General features: G+C 34.2%; 1 protein-coding gene across 2 annotated transcripts; it reads left to right on the top strand.

Moving 5' to 3' along the window:
- The first annotated feature begins 66 nt into the window (after positions 1-66).
- Positions 67-27,900, top strand: Cad89D (cadherin 89D). Of its 2 annotated transcripts, XM_065301374.1 has the most exons (18): positions 70-526; positions 5,936-6,048; positions 17,201-17,331; positions 17,624-17,779; positions 18,709-18,817; positions 18,888-19,090; positions 20,920-21,048; positions 21,896-22,369; positions 22,426-23,228; positions 23,287-25,460; positions 25,580-25,716; positions 25,771-25,989; positions 26,061-26,149; positions 26,206-26,289; positions 26,346-26,414; positions 26,490-26,705; positions 26,848-27,228; positions 27,320-27,900. In XM_065301374.1, the coding sequence occupies exons 2-18, from the start codon at positions 5,985-5,987 to the stop codon at positions 27,582-27,584; spliced, it is 5,703 nt and encodes a 1,900-aa protein (XP_065157446.1). In that variant the 5' UTR covers positions 70-526; positions 5,936-5,984; the 3' UTR covers positions 27,585-27,900. The 2 variants fall into 2 exon arrangements, with proteins under 2 accessions (XP_065157447.1, XP_065157446.1); XM_065301375.1 differs by lacking the exon at positions 27,320-27,900 and having other exon boundaries at positions 67-526; positions 26,898-27,191.

Genomic DNA, 27,900 nt, shown 5'->3' with positions numbered 1-27,900 from the left:
ACCATCGCGGCTCAGTTCTTGCAAGAACGCGACGCGCGCCACACTCCGCAGGCGGCACACCGCGAAAGAAAGCACGTGCAAAAGCGCTCCGCGCCGACTTTGTTGATTTTGGTGCGTTGAACTTGAAGTCCTTTCTTCGCCGCACGCAAAAGAAAAGAATATGTAGCCGACAACGCGCGCCGGTACGGAACAGTTATTGAAAGTGTAAATCGTTTCTGCATTGCGCACATAGTGCACATTGCGGGTAATTCCGTTTTGCGTACTGCAATTTCCGATTGATAAATTGACCATCTGGAGTATTATTGAATAAACACTTAGGTGTATTCAATTCATCATAGAATAAATTGTTATTTTTGTAAAAATTAAATTAACTCTAAAAGAAAGTTACATCGTTAAAAGTGAATCGACCAGTTGATTATATTTTTTCTGTTGTGACAAGTGTCATTATTTTTCCATTTTGACTTTTGACGCAACAACAACAAATACAAGACAACAGCAGCCAAGCAAACTAATTGCTAGCGCCAATGTAAGTTTTTTTTTCCTGGTTGTGTGGATTTTTAATTATTTTGGAAAAAGAATTATTGCAGTTACTCTAGTTTTATGATTACAACCGCGAATGAGATATTTCTATGACGCAATGGTGTAGTTATCATTACCGAAGTAGTTTTCATACACACAATAAACATTTCCGTGGAACTGATAATAATTATTTTCGCAATATCTCAATTTTAATTGTCTATCATAAACCAATCTGAAAGGAAAAATCATTTTCTTTTTCCGCGCTGAACAAACACAATTATTTTCAATTTCACACCTATCAAATATCATTCAGAGTGTTAATGATTAGTTTTCACTTTTTCTGCATTCAAAAAGGTTTTCAAAAGTAACTTAATACCTGAGCTAAGAAAGTGCGAGAAAAATCGAGGTGTATAAAGTTTTCACTTGTGTTCACTTCGATTTATCCATGTGTAAATACAGTATTAGTAAGAAGTGAATCAAGATTCAAGTTTACTGGCCGCGAACTCAAACTTCAACTCAAAGTCGAGCGAGTTGGAGAACTAAAACGGGAAAAAATCGAAATTCGCGCACGCTGGCCGTGCGTGAAAGTTGCGTCGCATCCACCTTTAATCGTTTTAATCATATCACGGCTATTCTCTGCGTTCAGTGTTGTAGATGGTCTAAAGTAGCTTTTACTTTACCGGTTTTGTGTTTTTGTCGTTAAACTAAAATGAATTCAGTTTATATTAGAAAAATAAAAACAAATCAATGAAAAGATAATTTATTTTGGGAAGTAATGACATCCAGCGGAGAAAATTTAAAAATAGGTTTAAATTAAATGTAAATATTTAAATATTAATAACATTTGTACCCAGATTTTTTTGAAAAATTGAGATCAATTATTTTCTTGTTTAAGATTTAGTATGTATCGATTCCATCAATAATATTTGCCATTTTAATTTAAAAATTATGAGAAATGCTAATAATGCAGTTTAGCGCCATCTGGTTTCCAATTATTTAACTATAACTATGGTTGAATTGCTATGCAAACTTTCATCCCTGATTTAACACCTTGTAAGTCAAATTTTTGATATTTTAATAATTATTCTGTAATTTGAGACAAAGACAATTCCAACAAATCATAGATTATCAAAATCTGCCCAACCGTTCTCGAGTTATAAATGCTTTAACTAACCCCTCCTGTGTATATAAATAGCTGCATTTTTGAAAAATGTTCAAAAACCTTTGCAAAAACGACATGCACAGTTATAATGTCCAGATTTTTGCTTTTTATTTATTTGTGTGAAATGCCAATGCCAAGATAAATCCATACATTTGCGGGTTCCGTGCAAAATCAAAATGTTCATCGTAATTACATGCACAGTAATGTCTACGCGTGTACGCGCTGGTATTGTGTATTGGGAACCCATTCATAACCTGCCTTCAACGTGCATAATATTACCGCGCGTCTTGCAAGCTCACAACTTTTAACTGTATTCTCAGTTGGCGCTTCGCAACGAATCGGGAATTCTCTTCGGCGCAGCGGACGCGCAAAGCATAATTTGAATATTCAGCGATTTATCTTATATCTGGCCTCGCGCAATGGTGCATTATGCCAATGCTGGTGTAGATTAAACAAGAAGGAACTAGAGAAATGGAAAAACAAAAACACAACAAGATGGAGACGACCGTAACCCAAAAGATTGTTCTATGAGGTTTAATAATGCAAAAAATGTAAACTTTATTAAAATAATTTTAGAAGTAAAAAATATATAATTAATGAGTGGATAATTTGGTGAAGAATTAACTTTTGTTTGAGACGAGTTTTTAGTAAAAATGTAATTACTTGTTACTTTCTTGTTTAAGACCTAGTTATGTCGATTTTCTCAATAAGATTCGCATTTTTTTAGTGAGAAATGTTAATAATGCACTTTAGCACCAACTCGGATCTAATTATTTAGCTATAACTATGATTGATTCTCTGTACCACTTTTCATTCCTTATTTATCATTCTTCAAGTTATAATTTTTTATATTTTGATCCGTTGAGGTTAGTTATGTAAGACACAAAGGCGCCATCTACATCTATCAATAAAAAAAATGAGACCTCAAAATGACGATTGCAGCGCCGCGACTTGTAGCTGGTCACAATTAATTTAACATAGGCAACAATAATGCATTATTTTGTTTTTCTTTGTAAATCTCCATTTCGGGGCAGAAACAAATCCAAAAAACATGAAAGTCTATTCATGTATTTTTGAGTTATAAATGTTGTAACTAACACGACTATAAAGTTTAATATTTTTTAATATTTTGGATCTGAAGCCATCAATTTTATACTAAATAAATTTATATACAATAATCCCAATGTGTTCCACTTGCGCACATGCAAATACAACATATTTTGCGAGTATATTTGCTATTCAACTATGCATTTAACAATTCACACTTAATAATTATTTTCGCTTGTCGCCCGCCAATGAAGCAAACGCGGCAGTTGCAACTAGTAGTTCTTGCCTTGCGCGTTTATCTCAAATTCTCGTCCGCACGATTTTCTCCCAAAGTTTCTCCATTCTGTTTAATTACAATCGTCGGTCGCACAATAGCGCACGCGGCGCTTATCGCCCGGCCGCATCGCTTCCACAGCGTAATTACGTATTTTTGTATCGATCATAATATGTTATTACCGCGCTCAGCGCCGACGGTTTAAAACGTCGCGAACGAGTTACGAGTGCTCGTATATATGCGATAGACAAATGGTTCGGCTCGATTGCACCGCAATAAAGAAATAAACTTCACAGCGGCAGACATAGATGTTATTTATGAAGTAAAAGAAGAAATATAAAAAAAATAGAGACATACAATTCAAGTGGCTCGTGATTTGCTGATTATGATGCGATGTCGATCATGCTGTGTGCTGTAATCATGCACAATATCGATTTTGATCACACCACATGACAATTAATCATGTATTTTGTAAAGTAGAACATTTTTATTTACCACCCAGAAAAATAGAATGATTTGAGGCTTATTTAACGCACTATAAACTGTTTTCTTTGTTTGCTGATATTTATTGCGCTGAGGTTAGTTATGCAAGACACAAAAGCGCCATCTGCATTTATTAATAAAAAAGTGAGACACTAAAATGACATCTGCAAAATCAAACAGCGATTGCAGCGCCGTGGCATGTCACAAGCTGATCAGCTGGTCACAATTAACTTAGCATAGGCAACCAATAATACATATTTTATTTTCTCACCTAAACTTGAATTATTTTAATTATAATCGCGACAAAACTATCACATTTCCTTCATTAAACACTACATAAATTATTCATAAACTCTTTATACGTGACACGTATAATTTGCTGAAATCAATTTGATGAAAATTGCGAATTTAAATAAATTATTTTCGTTTTGCTTTAACTTCCAATTAAAGTCGATTCAAATTTGTCTAATCAGTTTAATTTTAATATAATTTGCATATCATTCTCTCTGGCACACATTTAGATGAGCACGCGCGCCTCGCATCACTTCTGCTTGTATTTGTTTTCTTTGCTTTGTACCTGCATATTTTTGTACATGGAGTGCAGAGCGTAAAGATAACGTTAATTACAAACAATGAGAACAAAGAAAGTCGCGCTCATACGCACTCTTTGGTTGAGATAAATTGCAGAATTAAGAAAGAGGAACGAACATGCGTCACATTTCACATTATCATTCATCAGGTACAGAACATTTAAGATGTAAACTTGAAATCTTACATTTGTTAATATACAAGTGCCAGAAATATCTTGTGCATATCTGAATATTTAATTCATGTTTATGTTAAGGTGTATTTTGTTGTTTTACAGTTTAAACCAAAACACAAAACATAAAAAGATAATAAAAGTCTTCTAAAAGTTGAATTATTTTAGAACCTACAAGTGAATATTTTTTGCATGTTCGTTTAATCATAAATTTCATCTGTGTTTAGTCATTTTTCAATGTTTTTCACTAATTTACGTACGGAAAAAAATTAAAATGTGCAAAATTATTTAATATTACGTTTGATTTTGCACGGCTTTAAGGGTTATTACACGTACGAGTATAAATTATATTCGAAGTAGTTACATTTGCATTTTTTTAAATAATTTTTAAATAATTAACTGGTTTTGCCTCAATCTATAATATAAAAATGAATGGCAAAATCTGTTGGTAAGCGCATAACTCAACAACGCCTTGACCAATTTGGCGAATTCTTTTTTTTAAATGTCCGTTAAAGTCCAAGGATAGTTTTTACGATGAGAAAAATTTGAATAAGGACAACCCTAAAAACAGCATTTTCTATAGGATAGAAGAGATTCAATCATAGTTATAGTTAAATAGTTGAATCCGAGATGGCGTGCTGAAGTGCATTATTAGCAATTCTTTATATAATTAATTTCTTCAAAATAAAATAGCGAATCTTATTGATAGAATTGACACATACTATGTCTACAACAACAGAGTAAAAACGAATTACATTTTTATTAAACACTACCGGGACGAAGTCGCGGGCAAAAGCTAGTAAAGTTTTATTTTTGCAGAAAAACTTGGTTTCTGTTTTTTCAAAAGTACAATCTAGCACTATACCAAAATTCACAAAAATTGATTCAGTAGTTTAAGCGTACATACTCGTACATCCTCATAACCTATATTGTTCATAATATCACCATAATTTAAATCTAGTGTTTTTTAGCATAAATTGCGTGATTACTTTATTGTCACAGAAAAAAAACATATATTCCCCAATAATCAACACCAATATTTCATGTTTGTTTAACGCAGATGTTGAATAAATACAAAAATTAAAATTAAGTAGGTATATTCAAACAAACATCACGTTAAATCCTAAATTTATTCATTTATAAAAATAATATGTGTACTTACTTAATATTCCAAAAATATCCGAACATAAAAGTTAATCAAGTGTTATTTATCCTCGAATAGAATAAATGATTAATTCGGTTCGATGATTAGATGATTGGAAAGTTTCTTCCTAGTTGCGAATGTTAGTTAATAACTAATCTGGGACAACGTGAAATTGCCGAGTGATCGCTACTAATTCTAGCCAACTTCAACTTTAATCAAAAGTGCGGCTAAGTATAATCCAGAAAGATTAATTCTTAATTCTTATTGAGTAATCGCAGAATAACATTTAAAGAAATGCGCAAAACGGAAATTATGCAATTTTTTCACTTTACTTAAAACTAAACTTGATCATATTTTATCTGAGTGTAAATGTCTGTGTGATTTGCTAAAATATTTATGTAATAGTTAAATAGCCAGCGCCAGCCCGCCTAAAGTAATATAATTATATGCAATTAAAATGATTAAAATTAGTTTACGATAAACACGTTTCAAAACAATTTATTGACTGTTTGTAAGACATAAATTAATTTATGTGTTTATTTGCAGGATGATCTCGAAGTGATTGCGACCGAATTCAAGCTGGAAGCCAAATGAAATGAATATGAAAGTGTGCGTCACGATCAGTGTGCTGATCGGATTGTTGCTTCATTCATCGACAGGTAAATACAGTTTAAATAAATCAAAAATCAGTAGTTATAAATTATACGCATGTATGCAACCAATATTACACAGCATCCATGATGGAAGTATAGTTTACGCAGAATGTAATTAGTTATAGCATTTACGATTGCGTCAGTTTGGTGCGTTTCGAGTGAGAAATTGCTGTGAAACTAAAGACCATCAACGACCGCTTCGATAAATTGTTAATTACTCGTCGTACAACGCGAAAACTGAACAAAGATATCTAGCGTATTAATCTCGGGGCCGTCGTGCGCCGTTTAATGTTTAATACTTTAACTTTAATCCGCTGGCGAGATCGTTACACTCTTGATTCCCAGCGATAAAAGTGCACTCATTCGTAATAATACTTAGAAAACTCAAATTATAAAATTTATAAATATAGGAATATTAGTTATTGTATCTAAATAAATAAATAAATAAATAAAATATAATTTGTCATTTATATATAATATTTATAATATAAAAATTTATCGCAAAATCTGTTGGTAAGTGCATAACTCAACAACGCCTAGACCAGTTTGGCCAATTCATTTTTTAAAATGTTTGTTAAAGCCCAAGGATGGATTTTACGACGAGAAAATTCAAATAATGGCCGGGAAAACCCTTAAAACAGTCCTTTTCTATAGGATAAAAGTTGGCATTGAGATTAAATCATTGTTATTGTTAAATAGTTGAATCCGAGATGGCGCGCTTCTTTATATAATTTATATAATTTCTTGAAAATAAAATTGCGAATATTATTAATAGAATAGACACATACTATGTCTAGAGAAGAGAGTAAAAACGAATTACATTTTTATTAAACACTACCGGGACGAAGTCGCGGGCAAAAGCTAGTATAAAATAAAGTTGTGTTAGTTACAACATTTATAACTCAAGAACGGCTGGATAGATTTTGATGATCCATGATTTGTTAGATTTGTCTTTATCCCGAATAGAAGAATAATTATTAAAATATCAAAAATTATAACTTAAAGGGTGTTAAATAGGGGATGAAAATTAGTATAGAAATTCAATCATAGTTATAGTTATATAATTGAACCCGAGAGGGCGCTAAAGTAACTTATTACCATTTCATATTTCTTTAAAATTAAATTTCGAATTTTATTGATGGAATCGACATTTAAAATTAAATAAACGATGAAAATGAAGTCGCAGGCAAAAACAAATACAAATACAACTCCAATATTTTAATTACAAGTTGAACTTGAGCATAATGAGAGTAATTTCGCTTTCAGGGTTTTTAAACTCTTTAAATTCGCGCGGTGTTGAGTTAAGAAGTGCAGAAGTTAAGCGGTTATTACGAGCACGCTTTTGTTTGCTCACGACGCGTGGCTGATGATGATGCCCGATGCTTGATGACTGCCAGCGCTGCCACATTTATGCATTTCTCACTTTTCATTATCTCGACAAGTGGATGCGGCCGACGACCACGCGTCTAACTTGCAAGTACTCGTAGACACAGCACAGACAATGCACAAAGTGCAAACTCTAATTAAATTACGTTCACTACGTTTATTCAACTTTTAATTGAATAAAAACTGATTTTAAGAGGTAATAATATCTGTTGTAGTATAATAATTGCAAAAGTTTGAAGCGATTTATGTTTGTTACTTTTTCACGGCTATACAACTGAATTAATTTTGATGAATTTTTGAATAGTGATGTATTGATACTTGGGAAAGAATATAGGATAGTTTTTGTTGTAAAAATATAATTTAGAGGGTGAAAAATAAGGGATAAACGAGTATTAGTAAAGAGTATAGGAAAAAAAAGTAGATCTAATTTTAGTTATTCAATTTAAATCAAGAGGGCGCTTGAAAAAACTTGTATTTTGTATTTTTGTTGCTAGGAGCGATTTAAAAATGAGTTGTTTTAGCACTTCTTAAAAAAATTCAATTTTTTTGGTATTTAATAGCATCGCAAATATTGTAATTTACCTATTATTGATGCCACAAACAATATTTTGTATTCATCTAACCTCAAATGTTTTTAAATATTACTATTTACTCGTTTAATTTATTTTTGCGCATTAAAAACCATAATTTTACCCTCAAATTATTATCACATGCATAAATATGACTTAAACAAGACATTAAAATGTTCAAACGTTTATAATCAATTTTGACGTGATAACGTCTTTAAAATCGTTTTACGGGTGACCGGTTCAGAAACTGTGTCACGAGCGAGGCCGATCGCAGGTATACCCCCCTCTCGTTATAACCAGAGAGAGACAGACCGATCTCCCGTCTCATCTCGAGCGCTGCCAGTCATTGGCAGGCAGGCATAGCGTTCGAGTGAGTGGACCGATCTTCCGTCTCTCTCACTCTAGCGGCATACAAACGAATGGAGATTTTCTCGTGCGGTTAAGGCTCCCCGGGGACTACAAACTTTTTATCGGATGATATTTTGATCGGGTTGGGCTGTGAGCGCGCACACTACGCCAACTAAACAGTTGGGTTTGTGGTGAGTGCGCACACTAGACAACAGTCGGCCGACTGCACCAATACTCTGAGCGAACTAAATTGATCAAGTCGGCCGACTAAACAATCGGTAGGTGTGCGCGCTTGCGACGAGCTCCATACTGATATCGCAGTCGGCCGATAGTTGGCCTGGTTGGCCGATAGTTTAGTTTGAACGCAGTTGGGTAGCCCATCAAACTTGTTTATCGGCCGATACAAAATCGTTGTAGTATGCGGACTTGCATACATCTTCATACTGATTATAAGCCCGACCAAACTATCGGCCGATAAAAAGTTTGTAGTGTGCGGGGAGCCTTAGTTTTCGTTCAATGTTTAACAGTAAAACAAAATGTGAAGTGCAAGTGAAGTGTTACAACAATTGCAACAAAAAAAAAACTTATATCACCAATAAGACGTTATCACGTAAACATCTCGATCGTAAACCTACTTTACAAACAACCATTTTTTTTGCGCACGTTTGAGTTGCAGTAAAAGTTCCGAACATGATATTTTCCATTTCTTGCTGTTTTTAAACAATGACAATTTGTTCCTATCTACGTGATGCAATTACAATAACAGCTTATCCATTAAATAATTTCAACCAAAACACAATGTAAATTCGAATGAAATGCTTTCATTATTGCAAGAAGTTTGTTCACAACTGAAGTTTAAACTTGAATTCTTGAATTCAATTTCGCTCGGAATTTACCAGTACACATTCGAGGCGAAACAATGAATGGAACAAGAAATGAAACGAAACAAAATGTGAAATTGTGAGATAATTCAAATTTAACCGTTTAACACTCAACGAAAGCCGCATTTTGAAAAGAAGTAATAAGTGACAACAAATTCTTTCTTATTCTTCGCTTTTCTCACCTTTTTTTCATTTCAACATAAACGTCCATAGTCGAAACGAAAAGATTCGCTTTCTTTTATTGTTTTTGCCATTACTGCTACGCATTTATGTCGGTGTATGGTATGTGTTTAAAAAGTTCCAAAAATTCATTAGCCGTAAGATGTTAATTATGTTTTAGCGCGTTGTGATCTCACTCTACTTTACTCTACGAACGAAGTTTTGTAACATCCTCCGTGAACGAAAATTAAAGTGGTTCAAATGAAAACGAAAAGTAATGCACGCACAACCAGTTCGCTTCTATTCATTCCGACGTGTTATGTAAGATGCTCGAGTGCTTAAGAGGCAATCACCTGACGGTTTTCATGTGTAAGCCGTGCGCAGATTACTGCAGTTGAATAAATCAAGAGATAAAATGCGCGGATTGCTCAATAGACAAGAGTATACACTGGCATGTATCATTTGGATCACCAAGCATCAAACAGGCTACGATTAAAGTGCTTCAAGTTAAAATTGTATAGAAATCAGAGCAGAAAGAAATTCTATTCGTAGTAAAATGAATAAATAAGTCATTATTAACTTTTTTTATGATTTTTAGTGATATTTGAGAAAACATTTTAAGTATTTCGTTGAAAACAATAAATATGAGTGTAAAAATTTGATTTTTTTCGAAAAATTTATTATTTTGACAGGTAGAAATGTCAAAATTGTTTTTTGAGGTTAGTTTTGGCTTTTAAATTGTGTAAAATTATCTTTAGTAGGAAAATTACTAATTTTAAGAGATAGAAGTGAAAAAATTGCCTTTTGCGATTAGTATTATCTTTTAAAATGTGTAAAATGAACTTTTCGTCCAAAATATTAACATTTTGACAGCTGTCGAATGTGAAAATAATCTTTTGAGGTTAGTTTTAGTTTTTATAGTTTTTTAAACTTATTTTTTGCTAATATTAACTCAAAAATTTGTATTTTTTTTAGTAGATATTCATAAAAATCTTAACCTTTTGTACTCATTAACATAAAAATATTGCAAATTTACGTATTTTTGAAGGCATCAACAATATTTAATAATAAACTAACCTCAAATAACTAAAAAAATCAATAAGTATTACTTTAACTTATTTTTGCGTATTAAAAACCCAAATTTTAGATACAAATTACCATATTAAGTATAAATATTCCTTAAATTCATGTCCTCAACACTACAAATTACATATTTCAATTGATTTGTTTACTTCTACGCTTTAAACGAATGAATGCTACGTACCTACTCGTACATGAAAATAAAAACAACAATCACAAGAACAGGAGTTGTGCATTAAAGCACAAATAGCCGCGACTAAATGCGCGATCATTATTATTGAATTAGCCATTCATCGATTTTTTCCTTGCGTTTTTTTCTTGTTGTTGTTGCGGCGGGTATTCACGTGCATGGGAAACTAGGCTGGCAAACTTAAACTTTGTGCAACATTCGACATTCTTCCGACGAATATGGGAAGCATGCATATTACTCCTTCACTTCATTATACTACTACCATATTATACGAGTACAGAAATTAAGCAATAATCTAAATCTACAAAATGCGGCTAATATGCACTAATCTACTAAATATAGAGGAAGTCTTAGGAAATAAGCGTAATAATAACGTGTTGCAAAAATTTATGAATGGTATACTAAATTTGCATATTTTTAAAATGTTAGTTTTTAGTGCAGTTTTAGTTTAGTGGCGGAAATGGGTGTGGGTGGCATTAAATTCGGAATAAATACATTAATATTTATTCACCTAGTAAATTAACACCTAGAAAATATAAAATTGTTAATTTTTAGGAGTTTTTGAAATTTATTCATATAAAATAAAATAGTGTTAGTTAAAACCTTTATAACTCAAAAACGGCTGGATAGTTTTTGATGATCTATAATTTATTGGATTAGTCTTGATCCTGAGTAGCAGAATAACTATCAAAATATTGAAAATTGGGACTTAAAGAGTGTTAAATGAGAGATAAAAATGGCTATGGACATTCAATGACAATTATAGCTAACTAATTGTACCCCAGATGGCGCTAGTGTGCTTTATTAATTTTTTTTTAATAAATTGTGAATTTCAATATAAATTACTTTTTACTAAAACCTACGGAAACGAAATCGCGAACAAAAAGCTAGTTTTCCCAATAATTCAGTTTTAAGCAAAACTTGGAGAAAAACCTATTAAGTTATTATGTTCAGTTCTTATACCTCCACTTAAATGTTCTTTTACCTATTTCTAAACTTTTTAAACTATAATATTAATTATCACATAATTAACATAATTTTTACACGAATGATGAATGAGATACTAAAATGAATTTGATCCGCCCATTATTTAAATTAATCGATTTATAAGAAGCTTACTATAGTTAATAACCATATGCTTCTTAAAAACATAAAATTAACGACGCCACTTGCCGTTGTTTTCATATTTTATGTTAAACAGCCTCTAAAGAATGATTCATGTCACGTTTTTTGACGTTAGAAATCTCATGATGGAAATCGGCACAGATTCACCGCCTCGCCATCCATTTTTCTTGTCTCCGTACGCCATAAATTAATTAATAAAATTTATACTCTTAAATTCCGCCATTCCAGCCACTTGCGCATGCGTAATTTATGCGCGGCCGGAAACCCAGCGAGCGACAGGAGAAAAGCATGACGCGCACGTGCAATACAAACCTCTTTGCATTTCATTTATTCACTTATTCTTCTATATGCAAATAAAACACTCACGTACGCAGACAGTTACACTACTTAACTAAGTTTACTATTATTTTTATACAATTTCTGCGTGTTTGTGTCCGCAATGTCCGCAAGTTCATGCTAATTAATGTCGGATAGTGCAGTTGAGAATCAGTAATCACCAATGGCGTTTATTACCTCGACTGCTTTCTTAGGAAGTTACTTTCGTTGCTTGTGAGCGTTGTTTTTTGCATTAACAATTCATTGACAGGCAGTATATAGAGTTGTATGTATTTCTTTCCACATTGTTTACCGTGTTTTAACCTCTTTCGACCGCGCAGCGCATTGAATCAAGCATAATCGATGAGAAATTTCTTTTCCGCTTTGTTTTCCTCTATATATTTCTACAACAATGACATCCAGTGTGTTGTGTGTTCAAATGCATTAAATAATTAAATTTTTATTACGGCGAAATGCTTTTGATAAACGAACTTTCCGGTTAATTAAATTAAATGCTGCACTCTGGTGGGAAAAATATCAACTATTTGAGTAATAGCTTTAAAATGTATTATTTAACCGTTTTTTCGTTTTCTTTGTGATTAGTAAGAAAATGTAATTAACATATCAAGACTGACGATCAAATATTACTGAAATAATGAGCGTTCTTTTTTCCTTTTGCATTCTTGCACTCGTTGCGAATTCCACGACGCGAAATTTTGCAACACGTCAAAGTGTTCCGAGTTGTCGTCTGTCGTAAAGCACCGTTAGCAAGTTTCGAGTGTGGAAAGCGACTTGTTTGTGAAATCCCGCCGCCTAAAATGTTAAAAACTTTATTAAAAAGGCGGTCATTATGCGATAATATCTCAACTTTTATAGTACTGTTTTCGGGTTTGTCGAATGTATGTGACACACTATACACACTGTCATATGTTTAGTTACAATGTTAAAACATAAAATAAAACGCTGATTTTCTATTAAATTAAGCTTGATTTAGCATTAAAACGCAGCGCATTTTCATTTTATTCTATTCATGTGTATGATGCACTTACTATTTTCTATTTTCTCGGCGTAGCTGTCGCATCACATAAGAAATCTTGAACTTTTCTGCTTTATTTTCTTGTTAGTGACTCTTACTTACCATGTGATGGTGTGATCCTGAGTGTTGCCGTCGGTGATCTGTGATCTGTTCTACTTTGCTCTGATTTCGTCTGCCTTTTTCACTCCACATTCACTCTTCCGCGTCTTGTGGCGGTTGCTTCACTCTCTCGCATCGTTTGTGTCGCTTGTGACTCCTCGGGCGTATTCAAGCGTTCGACTTTATGCTACTTTATTTTTCCGTGCAACCTGTAACTATGTTGCTTTCGATAAATTAATGATGTCTATGGAAACATATTACTAACGCCAGCAATCTGGTTCTGATATCGGATGGAAGTTTCACACCTGCGCATGAATAACCACAATGTGGGGGTTAAATTTGAATCGTGCAAGATTAGGTTGCATACATTAAATATTTTAAGCATTTTTAATTTTTATAAAACAAATACTGTTAAATTACACAATAAAGTAATAGTTTTTGATTTGTTAAATTTGTTTTTGTTACCAGAAGCATAATTAACTATTGAAAAATCGAAAATTTTCCAAAATAAACAATTTTTCTTGATGCAGTTATGTCGTTTGACACTGGACACGCATGCGCATTGAGTGTTTAATTATTTGACATTTGATTTCTAACCTATAGTCAACCCTAACAGCAAATCTTGCTTATTAACATAAATTACATCAATTTCGTCATTTATTAATAAGAGGATACTCATTCTTCAGCTGAATTTGAATACCATCAAATAACAAGGTAATTTTCTAACGATGTCAAACAATAAATTGACATATTTTGTTTTCTATATAATATACGCAATAAATTTACGATGAAAACAATAAAATTACTTACTTTTTAACCAATATTGCCGTAGAAAACATTGCAAAACTGAAAACGCAGGATAAAACCACTTATGACATCGAATATCAGACATAAAATCAATGTTGTGGAAATAATTGAGGAAACGCACGATTGCAAGCACCGAGGAAGTACAAAACTACAGACCTCGCATATATTCCACGAATAATCATCAATTTGAGATTTAATCTTTGATTTTCATCGGAATGAACTTAAACATCGTGCATACGTACCAACATACATTCCAAGTTCCTAGGAATTATACGCACTTATTGATAGATATTTTGCTATGAATAATATTCCCACAAAACTCTTACATCGATATTCTAAGAGTCAAAATAGTCTGTAATCATCATGTGTGTGTGTTATAATTACACTTATTTGCAATACTTATAATACGCACGTTGTAACGATGAGAAAAAGTGTTTAACTCGTAATTATATTTCGGATATTTGCATTTAAAGATTTCCAATGAGAGTAAAACTTGTTTTTGCGTTTTACGCCTTGTCGTAATTATAATCTTTGTATTGCTAAGTATGCTAAAGTACCGAGAAGCGTTAAGAATTATATCGAATGAGTTACGTCGCATGTGTTCTTGAGACTCAGGCGTTAGGTTTGTGCTGATTAGTGATTTGAAGGAGCGTGAGAAATTCTTGTTTTCTTCGGCGATAGGCGTATTTTCACCTATTATGGATGGTATGGATGTTAAGTTGGAATGTGAATGCAAATCAAACGTTTTTATTGCGCTTTTTTTGGTCATAGTAATCTTATTTGGATGCTTTCATCATGTTATAAAGCAAGAGATTAAAAAAAGTTTATTGCAATCGTTTTGTCTGTTCATAAATAACCGCAAATTGAAATAATCATTTCAAATAATGAATCGGAAGATAAAATTAATTTAAAAAATAATTTTTAGTTAAATCTTTGCTTTTAAAAATGAAATTCGTTTTTGCTTTCTTGTTCAATTCTATCAATAAGATTCGCAATTTTAATTTAAAGAAATTAATTATATAAAGAATTGCTAATAATGCACTTCAGCGCGCCATCTCGGATTCAACTATTTAACTATAACTATGATTGATTCTCAATGCCAACTTTTATCCTATAGAAAAGGGCTGGCTTTAGGATTTTCCCGCAATTATTTGAATTTTTCTCGCCGCTAAAACCATCCTTGGACTTTAACGAACATTTAAAAAAATAATTGGCCAAATTAGTCCAGGCGTTGTTGAGTTATGCGCATACCAACAGATTTTGCGAATCATTTTTATATAATAGACGATAAAAAATTCAAGTAAAATAATAAATTAATTAATTAAATAAAAATACAACTAAAAAATCTCTTGTTATTGTTTTTTGCCAATATTTCAACTAATGTGCTGTCTACTCGAACAGAAACCGCCATAATCCAAACGAAAACTAAAACTAAAAGTAAAAAAACAACAACAGTAATAAATATTTATGTCGGTAAGTAAATAGGTCGGTCTTAATATCCACGGCGCGCCGCCATGCTTGACAATTTCGCAGAGCAACAAGACTTGCACTCCTGCCCAAAAGAGCTTCGCAGAACCTTGCGAGACGCATCAGTAACGCCTCGCCGAGCAGGCACGAAAACTTTGAGCAAATCCAACAAACAACCACACGAATTCCATTGTCTTCTTCGATACAAGCATCTGAATGCATTATTTAACCAGCATTACACTCAACTAGCACTAAACGTTCCATAGAACAAGAAAAAATAGCATAATTTAAATATAAATACAAAAATATTCAATTTTCAAGCACTGACATAAATTTCTACATATTATTATTATTATTATTATGATAATATAATTGTAATGTGCTCGTTTTTCATGTGGATATCTTTAAATTTCGTAATTATAAATTATATTTATGTTTGTATCTAGACCTGAGATGAAAAAAACGTAGTATAATGTAAATAATTGCGATTTTTGTTGCAATTCAACGACCGATTCCATGTTAATTAAGAACGACGATGGATTGCCGTGTCGCAAGAGTAAAAGACTATAACGGATAGCACGAAACTAGGGAGTAGATGGATGGCTGCAATTGCGGCACTCTCACTGCCAGACAAAATTGGATATAAATTGCGTCTAATCGATGCTCGCAGCCAGCCAACGATCTTGACTTATATTGAACAAGTATTGCGGTGCTGTGAGTTATTGTTTTTGCTCAATTTGTGCATAATTTACATTTGTATTTCATCATTAACTCAAAAAACAACCAAACATGCGTAAAATATTAGAATGCAACCCAATATACACCTTTGTCAGACCTACGTCTAATTATTTTATTAAATTAATTTAAATGCGTGTTAATTAAAGGTGAAAACAAACGCATTGGTCAAATTTGCATGTTGTAAAAGTATGTTAAAGAAAGCAAAGTTAACATTCTCATAATGTGCGTAAATTTAATTCCATAATGTCCAAATCCATTTGTAGAACATTAAAAAATGTAAATGTATTAATTTGAATTTGAATATGCATTTGAATGTTGAAGAGGCGTGCGGCGAAAGAGAAATTTGATTGTTTCCGAAAACTAGAAGAAGCGCTAATTACTCGTAAACGCGATTTTTCGCACTTTAATAATTAAGACAACTTTCAGTTTCTGTCGATGCTTCGTAATGCGCTACAAAGAAGCAGAAAAACAACGAAATCGAAAACGTGTGAGAAATAATCTCAAATAAAACACTAAAAAACATTTAAGAGTCGTTTAATGCAACTTTTTCGCTTTGTTTTCGGCTGTAATATAAGTTATTATGAGCAAATAAATTACGCGCTGCGTCGTGATTTTACTTTCATTGCGTTGGCTGCGGTTGTTTGTTATTAATTAGTTTGTTTATATTTTTCATGTAGCTATTAGACGACAGGATGTCTTCAATTGCAAATGCAATTGCTTGGGCAATGATATAAATTCCCATCGTGTCTATTTTTTGCTTGTACATTTGTAAAAACAAAAAATAAACAAAATGGCGAAACACGTCGTGCACATCCGTTATGTTATATTATGTCTTAATTCTACAACTAATTGTTGTTTTTGCAATGCAAATAAGCAAATTTTTTGCTTTTAAACATAACCTAAGTTATTTTACTACTAGCGCCATCTATTAATGATTTTTTAAATTTTTTCATTTCAGGATGTCAGTTTTATCCGCCCGGAGAATATCTGCGCTTCGTACGCGTCCCAGAAAACTTGAAAGTCGGTGAAGAGGTCCTCAAGGTGGAAGTCCATCCAAGGAAAAACCTCAGCCTTAAACCGGTGGACAAAGTAATGGCTTTCCTTCAACACCTCGTATTTTGACACAAATCCTCAATTTATTACACTTCTAAACCTCTTTTCAAGTCCCGCCGCACTCGCACTCAACTGCAACGCTCAATTTCACATCGCCATCTTCTCTCATTTCCCGTTTTATCGACGCCTGGAATAATTTATTTTTACATCTTATTGGCGACCCTTTCTTATACGTCCTCCCAGACTCAAGTAGTGCTTGTTAACCCGACCTGTTACGTTTATGATCTCGGCGGCTGTGCGTGTAATGCGTGGCGTGCTTGTTTTGCAGGATGAGGACGTCGGCTACTTCGCGTTCAGGGAGATTAATCAGACGACGGTCTCGCTGCGATTGGCACGATCGCTCGAGGAGCTGGTCGATACGGACAATCCGCAGAACGTGCTCAAGTTTCGTCTCGCATGCGAGTTCAACGATGGCGAAGATGTGGTAACTTCAGAAAAATGTTTATTACGTACACAAACAATCAGAATATGCACATGAAGTGAAAAGTTTGATATGGGTTGTGAAGTGTATTTGACAGAACAACTAGGCAACTCAATATACACCCACAAATGACAAACAACTTGGAAATAATAGATTTTCAGTGATTAATCAAGAAAAAAAACTAAAATTTATAATCTACACAATCATGGAATGAAAAGTTTGAATTGGTTCATGAAGTATGCTTGACTCAACAGCTAGGCAACCCAACATACACTTAAAAATAACTAATTTTCAGTAACTTACCAGCAAAAACACTAAAATTATAAGAATAACTAACATGAATATCATAGGAAAAAAATTTACTTTCAATTACTTTCAAATTTATTGATTTATTAATGATTAGATACCCATTAATTTTATTAGCAACTTATTTTTACGTAACACATGTGTGAAATAGGGAAATAATGAGTTACATGCTCATTTCTGAATTAAAATTGCAAAACTCATAATTATTGTACCATCACTTGAATCGAGGAAGAAATTGATGAATTGAGCCGTGATATAAATTATCATTGCAATCATTATTAGCTAACACTTTAACCTCTTACAAATTACCATTACAAAAATCAATTTACTATTTACTCTCAAATTATTCCTTAAATATGTTTTGATTGCTTTGAGATTCGAAATCGCCTTGAAAATTTTCAATTTTTTTATTAACCATCAATTGCTTTGAATGTATGAATATAAATTGCGTGTCTTTCACCATGTGGCACCCAACTGTTTGCTTCAGATATGCATTTTTTGCGGCATTCCGTGCGTGCGTTAAGCAATTCGCATCGGATTAGCAGCCGTAACGAATTACACAAAGCGCATAACGCATTCGCGCTGGATGAATTAATGTAACCGTTTGTTTTGTCGCTTTGTCGCAGATATCATCGTCGCTGTCGATCACGGTTTATGTTGAGGATATTAATGACCATGCGCCGGTTTTCGAAAATGCACCGTATTCGATTACCGTTGATGAGTTAACACCTGCTGGTAATATTAATATCATAAGCCATCCTGTTTTTTAAATATTATTACATGTTTATATATGTTTTAATAATAGGATTGACAATATTTCGAGGGATTAAAGCACTGGACAGAGACAAACCAAACACACCTAACTCCGATGTGCAATATGCGATAACAGCTGGAAATGAACGAGGGAAATTCGCTTTGGACAGCAGTCATCAAGCTCTACTCATGCTCGAAAAGGGGTTGGACTATGATAATGGTGATCGGGAATTTACTCTCACAATTACAGCATCTGTAAGTTCATAATATTTGATATAATAGGTCTTTGACACGTTTTACTTACCTAATAGCTTTTCCCGTAACATAACCATCGTAGTTTTTAGTAAATTGAATTAATTTTTTACTTGGGTTATAAGATTTGCTATTTTATTAAAAACTAGTTTTGCCCGCGACTTCGTCCCGGTAGTGTTTAATAAAAATGTAATTCGTTTTTACTCTCTTGTTCTAGACATAGTATGTGTCAATTCTATCAATAAGATTCGCAATTTTATTTTAAAGATATTAATTATATAAAGAATAGCTAATAATGAACTTCAGTGCGCCATCTCGGATTCAACTATTTAACTATAACTATGATTGAATGTCAATAGCAACTTTTATCCTGCCGAAAAGTGCTGTCTTTAGGGTCATAGCAATCGAAATAGTTGTAAAGTGTTATAAACCGCCGACAGAAAGTCAGGTGTTCATACATATTATTTTTCCATTAAACTATGGTAAACTCTATGGATGTTTTAACTGCAATACTTTCATTGAATAAATTTTATTTTCATATTTTTTCTATATAAGTTGAATATAATTAAATTCAAAATACATTGGTGGCGTTTATATCAATTGGCGCGTTGCAAGAGTAGAAACACGTTGTAAAAAAACTGTAAATACTCATACGAACAAAGCTTAAAAGAAATATAAAATAAATTATTTATTAATGTACAACGAACAGGTAATATTCTCTTTTTGTGCCAGGTATTTAAATTTTTATAAATCGCGAGTTTCAAATCAGCACGGATGCACAATAACTGATACCTATCAATTTCTAAAGAATTCATAAAACATGTTTTATTCATTTTCACATTTATTTCTCTAGGTGGGTAAGAAATAACAGCAAAATACTATAGGTTTGATGGGATTATTTAGTTCTAAAATCTAGACACAAAAATATTATTTTTATTATTCCCTAGTTTTTGCCCGCGATTTTGTCCTGGTAGTGTTTAATAAAAATGTAATTTGATTTTACTCTCTTGTTCTAGACATAGTATGTGTCAATTCTATCAATAAGATTCGCAATTTTATTTTCAAGATATTAATTATATAAAGAATAGCTAATAATGCACTTCAGCCCGCCATCTCGGATTCAACTATTTAACTATTACTATGATTGAATCTCAATAGCAACTTTTATTCTGCCGAAAAGTGCTGTCTTTATGGTTTTCCCGGCAATTATTCGAATTTTTCTTGCTGTAAAAACCATCCTTGGACTTAAACAAACAGTTTAAAAAAATAATTGGCCAAATTGGTTCAAGCGTTGTTGAGTTATGCGCTTACCAACAGATTTTGCGATTCATTATTATATTATAGATAATAGAGGGTAATAATACGCAATAGCGCCATCTATAATTTAATTATTCAGCCATAACTCTGATTGAATTTCCATACAACCTTTAATCCTTGATTTTACACTCTTTACGTCATTATTTTTGATATTTTAATAATTATTCCGATATTAAAGTCAAAAACAAATCTAATAAATCATAGATCATCAAAATCTGTCGAGTCGTTTTTGAGTTATACATGTTGTAACTAACGCGAGTGTGTTTTATAGATAACTTTGATTTATTTACCTTATTTATTCCTCTTTGTTGATGCACAATAGCTAGAAAGCGTAATTGATTATGATCACCGGAAAAAAATGCAGGAAACACAATAAAATGCAAAATGTAATGCATACGCCATGCTATAGTTACACATCGCTAGATTTATGCACCAAGGAAACAAAATTCTCATTTCTACGGAAACAATATTCATGCAAAATAAAATTAAATCATGTCTTTTGATTTTATTTGAAGGATCGTGGTTTACCACCAAGAAGTACATCGACTACAATAAAAATCGTAGTTCTGGACAATGATGACTTAAGCCCGAAGTTCACCAAAGGCGTCTATCGCACCCGAGTAACAGAAAACTATCCGATCACGGTGAGTGATTTATTTATTACGGATTGCGCATTACAATTGATTCTCATTTGTTTGCAAATTCACCTGCTACCAACGTTGTAAGATTTCCATTTAATGTTGATGCTTTCTTTCTTGAGCGCGTACCCGCGCTGAAATGAGATATTATTAAGTCGGTTACGATCGAGTGCTGCGGAAAGTGCAATGCGCCCGTGCGGTCTGTTGAACGCGCGCGCGCGCCTCGCGATATTACAACAATTAATCGTTTCGACTTTCCCTAAAATGAACCGCCATTACTGCCATGCGGCTGTAGTGTGCAATTGTGCATTTTTATCGAGAAAACGAAGTCGGAAACGGCGTACACATTTTCACATTCTTTCTACAATGGAAACAACTTGGAAATAACCTCAAACAAACACTTTGAGACGCATTTAGGTTATTGACGTGCAAAAAAAGTTGCCTACAAAATATATCAATCAACATTTTTCATAAATTTTTAGATTATTTTATAAAATTAAGTTTCTTATGCTTGGATCATGTTGAAAATGTTTTATTACAACAGATTCTTGTTTTAAAACGTTATTTATTATAAAAAAAATGTGTGTACAGTTTTAACGTTTCATAACGTTCAGTTATTGAAGAAGAAACCCGCATTACACGGTCACGGATAATTAAGTAATGCGCTTTAACATGACTTGACGTAACCAGAGTTACATTTACTTAATAGGTTAACCTTGCGGCAGGTTATGTTCTTTTGTTCAAGACAGTTATCCGAAACTTTAGCTGTACATGCGTAGTTTCCATGTCAAATTTACACAAATTCTTATTCCTACAACAATACAACATTTTTAACTGTTTTTATTTAATACAGGGTGAAAAATTACATTACCGCTTACATTTCGAACCAAAAATCTTTGCCTACGATCAAGATTTAGCGATTGACAGTGAAATCCGCTATGATATTATTGCCGGTAATGAACGACGCATGTTTTACTTGGATTCAAACAATGGATCACTCTACCTCCAACGTGAAATTGACTTAGAATCGGAGAAATCCTTACCTGGGAATACATTCGTGCTACAAATCCAAGCAACCCAGTTGGATAACCCTCTTAAAACAGGCGTAGCACGTGTTGAGGTCGAAGTGATGGATCTGAATGACAACCTTCCTGAATTTGAAGCGGATATCTATAATATAAGCATCGTAGAAAATCTCCCGAATGGATTTTCTGTATTGCAAATTGTCGCGCATGATCAGGATCAAGGAGATAACGCTGAGTTTAGTTTCCAGCTGGAAGATAAAAGCAAAGCGTTTGTTTTGGATAGCAAAACCGGCTGGTTATCTGTAAGAAAATGTGGTTATGTTGATTTTTATAAAAATTAATGTTTTTAAATATTTAGGTCCGAGATCAATCTGTGTTGGACCGTGAAAGAAGAACTGCTTTAACAATGCGTGTCTACGCTATTGAAAAGAACCCTTCAGTGGTAACAGATCGTGACGCAGCGTCCTATGTCAATGTTGAAGTAACCCTCTTAGATGCAAACGATAATAACCCAACCTTTATCCCTAATAACATATATGACTTTGTACTTGGTAGTGAGACAAGGGTACATGACCCAATTGGGAAGGTCCACGCTATTGATCCCGACCTTGGTCGTAATGGCCTTGTTCATTATCATATTCAAAAGTCAGCGAATGCATCGTATCCGTTTAAAATTGATCTAAAAACAGGGTTATTAACAGTGGCATCTCCGAAATCCATCACTGTTGGTAGACATTTGTTGTTTGTTGAAGCTTCTGATCAACCCTTGAATCCTTCTGAAAGGCGTTCAGCTTTAGCAGTGGTTACCATTGATGTAATCAATAATAAAACCAGTAAAAATCTACCTAACTTTGTAGGAGCTCCTTATGAGTTTTGGGTTGGGGGAAATGTTGATATTGGTACCAGTGTAGGACAGATAAGGGTTACAAATGTTGATAATCGTAGTGGGTTGTTATATGACCTGCTTCATAGTTACCATGAAGGTGTACCATTTGCTGTTGAGGAAAGATCTGGAACGATTACTGTTATAGAAAATTTGAAGAAATATGAAAGGGTTTTGTATGATTTTGAAGGTGTGGTTTCAAATGATAAGGATTTGTCTATTGTTACCAATGTCACAGTACACGTGGTAGATCCCAAGGATAAAAATCTCTTTCTAAAGTAAGTTTATTAATTTTAGGTTAGTTTTCACACCTTAAAGTATATTTTTATTATTTAGGGGTACATCATCTCCAATTGAATTCCACGTAAAGGAAAACCATGCTAATACATTCATAGGAAGACTTATGCCCAATATGACCACCAGGGACCTAAGAGATCTTAAATTCTTCATTGCAAACCAGAGAGATGTCACCGATCACATCGCAATCTACTCCAATGGTACCCTTTACACCCAACAAGCTCTAGACCGTGAAAAACGGGATACCTACAGACTTACCATCATCGCCGAACCCAAACGAGGTGCTACCTCAGGTGCGGGTATATACCAAGCTGTTATAATAGTAGATGACGAGAATGACAACGCACCACAATTTGATAAGAGTGTTTATGAAGGACACATAAAAGAAAACTCTGCAACTGGTACAGAAGTCAATATGAACTTCCCAATACATGTCCAAGATGCTGATGTTGGATCTAACGGACAATTTTCTCTCACACTCCAAGGTGAAGGAAGCGAAAAGTTCCGTTTTGATCGATTCAACGGTAAAGTACACTACAATGGTGTCCATTTTACACTGGACAGGGAAGATAAATCTGTTTACAATCTACGTTTGGTTGCCAAGGATAAAGGTGGTCTTAAAAATGAGTCCCAGTTGATTATACACATAGAAGATGAAAATGACAACCCACCTGTCTTCCATCAATTGATAGTCGCACCAAATCGCAATGTAAAAGTACAAGAATACGACGAAAGTGGGAACAAGTTAGCCTACCAGGAAGACACCACAACTGGTGTCTACTCTTTAAGTGGAGTACAAATATCTTCTGGGAAGTCCCGAATTAAAAACAGGACAAAAATATCTCCGATTATTTTGGTACCTGAAGACTTACAAGTTGGTACCCCGGTGTTGAAACTCCTAGCTGTTGATAAAGACGCTGGAGAAAACGCGCTACTAAAATATGAAATGTTATCAGAGACTTATATTCCTAACGAGTTGAATAATGACCCATTTCATGTGACACAATACTTTAGTGTTAACCCATCAACTGGTGAGATAATCGTATCAAGGACATTACCACCAGAGTCAGAATTTCGCATTAATTTAACCGCTACAGATAAAGGTGGTTTAAGAGACTTCATAAAAGTACGAATACTAGTTGAGGATGTAAATGATCATCCGCCAGTGTTCAAGAAATCATGGTACAACTTTGATGCGGAGGAAGCTTTGTATTCAAGGAATATCCTAGGGAAAATTGAAGCTACCGATGGAGATTTCGGACAAAATGCTAATATTTCCTATAAATTGAAACAAATCACCCAAGGAGATTCATTACCGTTTAAAATATCTGAGTTTAGTGGCGTGCTTAGTGTTGATGGTGAACTGGACAGAGAATCACAGGATAAATACACTTTTATGGTTGTGGCTAAAGATAACCCTCACACTGGACAATCATTCAGTACTACTGTGAATGTTGAAGTCAACGTAATCGATGTCAATGATAATCCCCCAACATTCTATGGTTATGATGATTTGATCAATCTGAAAACAGAGACTAAATATAGTAATCATCAAATTGTGTCTGCGAAGTTACCTGTGTATTATGCTACTATTTCGGAGAATAGTCCAATAGGTACACCGATTACAAGAGTCTTTGCAAATGACTCCGATTTTATGGGTAATGGTAATGGATTGCTCCTGTTTGACATCCCGTATAAACGTAATCGTGAAAATCTATTCGCCATTGATTCTAAGGAAGGTGTTGTTACTACAATTGGACATTTAGACTACGAAAGACAAAAATCTCATAATATTACAATTGTTGCATCGGATTTAGGTTCGCCAAGTTTAAGTTCAAGTGCGTTATTAATCGTCACCGTCATTGATGTTGCTGAAGATCTTAAAGCAATTGAACAACCTGTGTTTGCACATCGATATTACGAAGTTGAAGTTGAAGAAAATGTTCCGGTACCACTAAAAATTCTAAATTTGAATGTTACTGAAAGTTACAAGCAACACAAATTGAGATATAGTATTGTCGCTGAAAAGGGCAGTGATGTACGAAGGATGTTTAAAATTGACGCAAGAAATGGTACTTTGTATATTGTTGAATCACCTGATAGAGAAATGGGAGCTTATTATGAGTTGAAAATACGATTGGATCAGTACAAAGTAGGAAGGGATATGACTGTCATGGTGTACCCTGTGACAAATGAAAGATTAGGTGATTTAGGTGAGTGTATTAGATGTTATTGATTTAGTTTTGCCTAGACAGACAAACATATCAATTGATTTTTACGACTTTTGCTTGTTTTTGTAACTTATGTATTTCTAACCTATAAATACTCGAAGGATTAAATGAAGTCAAAGTAATCGTGAGAATATCGGATGTGAACGACAACGTTCCCAAGTTTACCATCAGTGGCAGACCAATCGTGGCAGCTATTCCTACAACAGCCAATTTTGGATATCATATTATTCAATTACAAGTAATACATACATAACCTTATTTCTATCAAAATGTTTATGTAATTATTTTATAGGCAATTGATCCTGACCTGGCGTTAAATGGTGAAGTGCGTTATCAAATTTTGGGCAGAGGTGATGATGAGACACGTCGGTTTGCGATTGATCCCATTACGGGTCAAGTTCGGGCCATTGCTAGTTTTGCGAGGGATGCTGGGAAAGTGTTTGGGTTTGATGTGAAAGCCACTGATCGGAGAGGTGCTGATGATGGTGCTTCATCAATTGCAAATGTTTTTGTAAGTAAAAAAACTTTTAAAATTCATAATAACTCAACATACCCTAAAATAACCTCAAAATTATATTTCAGGTTTATGTCCTGGACGAAGAAAAGCAACTAGTGATGGTTATGGGTTCAAAACCAACAGAAATTGAGAAGAATATGGATAACATCACTTTGTACGCTTAAAAATATTTACATAATCTTAAAAAATGATTAAATTGTTGATTTTTAGGGCTTTATTCAACGCAACTGGATATGATGTGCGCGTGCGTAAACTAGAACCTCATTTTGATAGAAACCAAATAGATAATTCAGCGTAAGTAAACATATCTTAAATAAATCTCGAGGAAAACTTAGTTTTTCAATTTCCAGAACGGATATGTATCTATACGCAGTGGATCCGAAGTTGAACACAGTCGTCGACATGGCGGAACTGCAAGAGTAAGTTTGCGGCAATTTGTCGCGTCGTAAACGCGTGGTGTTTATGGCCGTACATTTCCTAATTTCAATTCGCAGAGCAATTCTGAATAAACAGCCGGATATTGAGAAGCAACTGCGCGGGCATAAAGTCCTCGCGCTTGCAAGCGGGGCGATCGAACGCATTCGTTTCCGGAGCCAGCGTGTTATCCTTTCAACGCTGGAGGTCGGCGTCGTTGTCCTCGGCTGCGTCGTCTTCATCGGCGCACTTGCCACTGCCATCTGTGTTATTTGTATTCGACGCAAGAAAAATCGGTAAACATTTGATTTTCGTGCACATTTTGCACTTTCTATACTTACTAATTGTTTGGTATTTTGTTTAACTATATTTTTAACCAATGCACTTTAGTATTAGTCCTGTATTCGGTTGTTTGTTCTTGGTCTTGCATGTGAGTAGCCTGCTGCAGAAGAGTTTCTCACACGGACGTCAACTCGGTTTCCCGATAGCTACCCTTGGCAAACCGAGCGCACTCTTTCCGAGCGCATATTCGGACGGCGGCGGGGGCGGCGCGCCCACACACTACACCGCCGAGAGCACGGATGCAGGCGCGCCTCGTACTGCTTTCCATCGACATCATCATCAGCAGCAGCATCACCATCACGATGCTAACTGCCCGCGCTATTCGGCGCGCTTCGCCAAAGAGCGCTCACGCTCTCTTGGAGCTATGGAGACATCCATCGCGTCTCTACACTCAAGTGGAAAGGATTCGGGCATTGCGGATGGCATACAATGTCAATGCGGGTTATCAACGAGTCATTCATCTGGTGAAAGCAGCAAGTAAGGATTAAAAATGAAATAAAACAACATAACCTCAAAATATTTAGTTAGGCAACTTATTTTGCATATAATTTTTTTAAATTTTTCGCAGCGGTTATGAAGATTCACTCCAATCAATCACGCCGAGAAAATTCCGCGAATCGTTGCGCTACGAATCGTCGAACGAGATCCGCAATTACTACAATCGTCGGCGCTCATTGTCCGACGAGTTGATGCTGAACGTGTCGGGGGCGGCAGCGGCGAGCCACCACCTCAAGCCGCTGCATCGCATCCACTCGCACACGCATCTCAATCAGAATCCGGCGTTCCGCAAGTCGAGCGAAAGACTCATAATGACGTGCCCGTTGAATCCGTGAGCGGCGATAAATCACGCCACAGACTTTTGAATAATTTAACGTTCATTTGTGAATCGAGAGTTACCAATTTATTTAAAACACATAATGCATGTATATTTTATTCTACATTATTTATAAGATGTATATTATGTATTACAAACCTTTTAAAATTTAGCGTTTAGTTATCATCATCATGCAAATATTTATTTTTATTGTTTTTGTGTCATTTTGTGCAATAATAATTAGGCAACACGTAATACTCAACACAAACTAACCAAAATGTTTATTTTATATCGAATTATGTTTTAATAAACTTTTTTATAATATAATTTTATAC

Source organism: Atheta coriaria, unplaced genomic scaffold, assembly GCF_025399875.1.
Source record: "Atheta coriaria isolate IRGN ID8LTWV9N9 unplaced genomic scaffold, Caltech_Dcor_3.1 hic_scaffold_4_pilon, whole genome shotgun sequence".
NCBI classification, from domain to species: domain Eukaryota; kingdom Metazoa; phylum Arthropoda; class Insecta; order Coleoptera; family Staphylinidae; genus Dalotia; species Dalotia coriaria.
Note: the sequence above shows the minus strand (reverse complement) of the source record. Positions and strands in the feature narration are given on the sequence as shown.